Source organism: Leptopilina boulardi, unplaced genomic scaffold, assembly GCF_019393585.1.
Source record: "Leptopilina boulardi isolate dan_hultmark-lab unplaced genomic scaffold, ZJU_Lbou_2.1 LbouV2_371, whole genome shotgun sequence".
Taxonomy (NCBI): domain Eukaryota; kingdom Metazoa; phylum Arthropoda; class Insecta; order Hymenoptera; family Figitidae; genus Leptopilina; species Leptopilina boulardi.
The window spans coordinates 3,724,677-3,730,676 of NW_026137942.1; the positions used below are offsets into that span (position 1 = coordinate 3,724,677).

The 6,000-nt window shown below is 33.8% G+C and overlaps 1 protein-coding gene across 1 annotated transcript in view; it reads left to right on the forward strand.

Moving 5' to 3' along the window:
* LOC127287619 (SCAN domain-containing protein 3-like) overlaps positions 1 to 6,000 on the forward strand; it is a 151,052-nt gene extending 145,052 nt beyond the window's left edge. Inside the window, exon 4 of the mRNA XM_051314645.1 lies at positions 5,700 to 6,000. Coding sequence (XP_051170602.1) covers positions 5,700 to 5,918 — 219 coding nt within the window. The 3' untranslated portion in view covers positions 5,919 to 6,000. The remainder of the gene's footprint in view (positions 1 to 5,699) is intronic.

Genomic DNA, 6,000 nt, shown 5'->3' on the forward strand with positions numbered 1-6,000 from the left:
ATAGAAATGGTGGTCAAAACTTTAACGATAGAAACAGAGAAGATTGGAGAGGACAATATCAAGGTCAATACCATAATAACGGATTTCAAAATTTTCATCAAAGCGGATTTAGACAGAATGAAAGAGGAAACGAATCGAGAACTTTAAACTGGAGCCAAGTTCGTCGGGAAGGCGCGGCGCCGAACTTGAGCCATCAAACGTGCTCAGCCAATGTCAGAAATCGAGAGAATACACAATCTACACGATGAATGAATTTTTAGAAGAATCTCCAGCAACAGAATTAGAAGGGGATCAATTAATTAAGAAAAAAACAAAATTTTGTATTGATACTGGAGCAGATATCAATGTAATTAAAGGTTCAGCATTGAAAGGTGAAGCCATAATAAATGTAAATGAAAAATCTCACATAACAGGTATCAGTTCTGATAAAGTATATACTATTGGGACAATAGATATAATAATTTTGCAAAACAAACACACTTTTCATGTGGTAGAGGACGATTTTCCCATAGCAGCAGATGGAGTTTTAGGCAGACCCTATTTAAGGGGGAGTCCTGAATTAGAAAGCATAAAAAAAGCTGTTTTTTGATACTTTTTTTAGAAGGGAAAAAAATCTCATATTAGTTAAACCTAAGGTACATTTTTATAGATGTTTGAAGAGTGTAAAAAAAATTTAAACCACATGATTCTATGAACTGTTAAGGAGTTATCACCATATTCCGAGAGCGCCTTCAAAAAGCAGTATGCAATTGGCGGGAAAGATAGCAGAAAAATTTATCGACGGATTGGATCGGTCCAACGCTTATTCTCGTTAGTATAATATTCTCTTTTAGTTGAACTTAAAACATGGTTCAAAATCTATTTTTAGAAAATTTTATAACACTTTAAAGTGATTTTTTTGTCTAAAAATTATATTTTTTTCTTCAAACTTTAATAAAAATTATTATTTCACGACTTTTTCGTGTTGTTGTAGGTTCAATTAGAAACTGCATATGCAAAAATTGAAAAAAATTTTTTTTTTTTGGTCAAGAATTGCGTTCTGTATCTTTTCCGCCAATTGCATACTGCTTTTTGAAGGCGCTCTCGGAATAGGTTGATAACTCCTTAACAGTTCATAGAATCATGTGGTTTAAATTTTTTTTACACTCTTCAAACATCTATAAAAATGTACCTTAGGTTTAACTAATCTGCGATTTTTTTTCCCTTCTAAAAAAATTATCAAAAAACAGCTTTTTTATGCTTTCTAATTCAGGACACCCCCTTAAGAGAAGAAAGAGCAAAATTAGATTTCTTTTATAACATGATAGTCACTCAATCAAAACCAACGGAACCAATACCTTTTATTGATATCGAGTCGAAAACAGCAAATAATGAAATGAAAGGCGAAGTAAAACACGTATCGCGTTTATTAAGAATCAAAGCTAGGTCGCGTCAGATAGTAGAAATACCGTTACAAAGTACTGATCTAAAAGAAGGTTATTTGCCCAGAATAGAAACAAGAAAGGGGGTTTATTTAGGAGAAGCTTTAGTCAAACAAAAAGGGAATAAATGTAAAATAATTGCAATTAACACTACGGATAAAGATATCAAAATATCAGTTGCACCCCAAGAATTATTTGCTTTTGAGTATGCCAAATCTAATAGCGAAACAGAAAGTTTAGAAGCAGAAAATCGCGCTAAATTAATACTAGAAAAGATGGTACTAGATTATTTAAATCGGGAAGAAAAATAATATGTAGAAAAATGGGTCAGATTAGGACAAGATAGATTTTTATTACCAGGAGATAAATTGCCAGTTACACCACTAGTTAAACATTACATTCCAACATCCGATGAAAATCCGGTAAAATGTAATCAATATCGGCAGCCTCCGGAGTACGAACAAGCCGGAAAACAACTCATAACGAAAAAGTATGGAGATGATTTATTAGTAAACTCTAAATCAAATTACAACTCTCCAGTTCTAATAGTTCCAAAAAAGGCAGATGCACAAGGCAACAAAATATGGAGACTAGTAATAGATTTCAGGGAATTAAATGAGAAGATGGGGGGGAGTGTTACCCAATACCTCTGGTAAATTCAATTTTGGAAAGGTTAGGAAATGCGCAGTACTTTTCAGTTTTTGATCTAGCTATGGGGTATCACCAAATTGGGACAGCAGAAGAAGATCAACATAAAACTGCTTTTTTATCAGGAAGAGGGCATTATCAATATAAAAGAATGCCTATGGGAATGAAAAATGCAGCAGCTACATTTCAAAGATTAATGGACAATGTTTTGCTAGGTTTACAAGGAGCAGAACTATTTGTTTATTTAGATGACATTATAGTTTTTTCACAAACCCTCCAAGAACATGACAAAACTATGATTCGATTAATGGAAAGATTAAGAAAGGCAAAGCTGTCAGTACAACCTGAAAAATGCGAATTTTTGAGAAAAGAGGTGACCTATTTAGGACATGTTGTAAATGCAGAAGCAATCAAGCAGATCCTGAAAAAATCAAAGCATTAAAAGAATTTCAAACACCAAGCAAAGCAAAAGCTGTGAAAGGTTTCTTAGGAATTACAGGTTATTATAGAAAATTTATAAAAGGTTACGCTAAAATAGCAAAACCTTTATACATTCTATTAAAAAAAGAACAACAATTCCATTGGGGAAAAGACGAAAAAAGAAGTTTCAAAAAACTAAAAAGAGCACTTTGCGAAAATCCTATATTACAACATCCAGATATTTCGGAAACATTCAAGGTAACAACCGATGACAGACCATGCTGTCAGTGCGGTCTTAACACAAGAAAAAGATGGAATTGATTTACCGGTAGCTTACTTTTCAAAAACTTTAGTAGGAGCGGAAATGAATTATGAAACTACAAAAAATGAATGTTTAGCAGTGATAAGCGCACTAGAACATTTTAGACCTTTTCTGTATGGAACCAAATTTATACTTTCTTGCGATCATGAGCCCTTAAAAATAATAAATAACGCAAATAAACCTACGACTCGAATAATAAAATGGTTGTTACGTCTACAAGATTACCAATATGAATTTGAGTGCAAACCAGGAAAAATTAATAGGTGGCTACCAGGGCTATCGGAAAATCCAATTAAAGAAGACGAAAGGACAGAAGAAGGGTCAGAGAATTCAGAAACAAGCTCTAGCGATAAGATTTTAAATTCAGACGAAGATGAAAAGGAATTAGAAGCAGGAAAAAAACCTTTCCCAATAAGTAGCGCAGCTGGCTCAAACAAGGACAAAAACACATTGAGTAAGCAAACTAAAAAACTGAGAGAAAGGGCTAAATCAGATTCAACAGTAGAACTTAAAAAAACAAGCAATGCTAGAGAGCAAGGAAAACGAGGAAGACCTATAGGTAGTTTCAAAAAGAAAACGGTAGTGGAAGATAGCGACGAGCGGCCCATATCAACAAGACGAAGGTCAAGGGCAACTACTACTACAAATAAAGAAGAGAAAACTTTGCCACAACAAAATGATTTTGAATCGGAAAGAGACAGTGAGGGATCTAACACAGAAGAGTCAATACAAGCGAATAAAGAAATCCCTATACTACGACAAAGCCATAGTTTGTTACCCTCATTAAGTAGAGTGTAAGAGAAGAAATGGAAGAAACCACATCTTCTGGAGAAGATGAAGTATTTTATAATAAAAGTCCAACAAAAAGACTTGAGAAAGATGAGATTATAATACATGTTAGCCCCCCCATAAGCAGTTCAGATGAGGAAGAAGAAGAATTTCTGGTGAACAACAATGAAGTACATGAAACAGATAAACTTCAAGAAGAACAATTACAAACAAATAATGAAAATGAAGAGAACAAACAATACAATGCAGAATGTGAAAGAAAAGACAATAAAGTAATAGAAAAAGAAATGTTAGAAGAAATAAGGGAATCTATAAAGCGGTACGATATGAGTATTGCAGAGAACCAATCGTATTTTTGGGATGATGAAATAACAGAAAGACTAGAGGAAGCAGAAATCGAAGAAGAACCACAAGAACAAGTTAGGACAATAGATGAAATAATTGCAGTGTTACGAGAGTTAAATAAATATTCAGAAAAATCAACAATTCAGGAAGAAGAAAAAGGTCGGAAGGAAGAACCACAAAAATTTACTGAAAAAATTAAGAAGTCGGTAACCTCTGATACCCCGCTTCATCAACAACAACCTAATGCTAGATCCACCCCGTACATTCATAACGTAATAACAGAAGAAGTAGAAGAGGCGGAATTATACCCAGAAAGATTAAAAACACGAATTAAGCCAAGAAAGTTAATCGAGCAAACAAAAAATTCACAAAACGAAGAAAATGAAATTAAATCTACTAGAGGGTTAGGCCTATGCATTACAATGCCCTACATAGACGTCCAACAACCAGTAGTAAAAAGATATGAGGATAAAACAATTAAACCCAATTTAGACAGGTTAGAAAAATTGGAATATAGAAGGGAATCTCTAACGGAAACATGGGGAAATTACGTACACTTCATGTCGGCAGATCTAGAACTCAATGATCCTGTGAATAAATTAATGTCGGCCATAGGAGCAATAGACATAAAGGAAATGAAAAGAAAAAAACCAAGAAAAGGACAAATTTTAGTCACACCTAGAAGTAAATACAAGACTTTCACAGTAATAATAAAAACAGAATATGATGAAGTAATAAACGAGGAAGATTTAAAAGAAGTACTAGTGAATCTCAGAAGTGTATTATTAAGAGAAAACGTCAAATCAATTCGAATTCCACGACACACAGTAACACTAGATGAGTTCGAACCAACATGGATCAATAAAATAGTAGAAATTTTTTTTAGAGATGATATACAAATCCAAGTGTGCTTTGGAGAGATAGTGATACCTCCAGAGGAATACAGGACGAAAATAATTGCTGCATATCATGATAGTCTAATGGCGGGCCACAAAGGAGTAAATAAAACTTATCACAGGATTAGAGAAAAATATACGTGGCCAGGATTAAGACAAGATATAACAGAGTATATAAGAAAATGTAGAAGCTGTGCACAAAAGAAAATTGTAAGAAATCAAAATAGAGAAAACATGATAATAACAGATACACCTCTAGATGCATGGGAAAGAGTATCTCTTGACACTGTTGGAAAATTACCAACTACAGCGAATGGCAACTGTCACGTTTTAACAATGCAAGATCAGCTCAGCAAATATAGTATTTTCGTAGCAATACCTGATATTAGCGCTACTACAATAGCACATGCAACAGCCACTAATTTATTCTCAGTATACGGAGCACCAAAATGTATACTCACTGATCAAGGCAGGTCATTTACAAGTGACCTCTTAAGAAAATTGGCAAAAATATTCAAGGTATCACAAGTCACAACAACAGCCTACAGGCCCCAAACAAATGGAGGATTAGAGCGCAGTCATGCAGTGTTAGCAGAATTCCTAAGACACTATGCTAAAACAAAAGATTACTGGGACAGACTCCTCCCTTATGCAATGTTTGCGTATAATACGTCTGTACACGAAGCTACTAAGTTTACACCATACGAAGTAATATTCGGAAAAATAGCGAGAACACCATCAATATTTCCAACACCAGAAAAATTAGAAACTTATGAATCATACATAAGAGAGTTAGTAACAAGATTGATTGAAATTAGAAGAATAGTTGCCAAAAACATCATACAGAGAAAAGAAAAGGTAAAAGAAAGTTACGATAATAAAACGACACCCCTAAACATAAAAATAGGAGATTTCGTAGATGTGAAAGAGGAAGTCAGAGCGGGAAAATTCTCTCCATATTACCACGGACCATACAGAGTAGAAGAAATAACAAAAAAAAACAACTTGATTCTAAGCGATGCCGAAAAAAAAAGATTTCGCAAACATAAGGATCAAGTAAAAAGAGCTTTTTTATGACAAAATAATACTAAAGAATTCATAAAAGATGAAGAAGATTTTATTAATGTTTATACCGACGGTGCATGCAAAGCAAATGGCA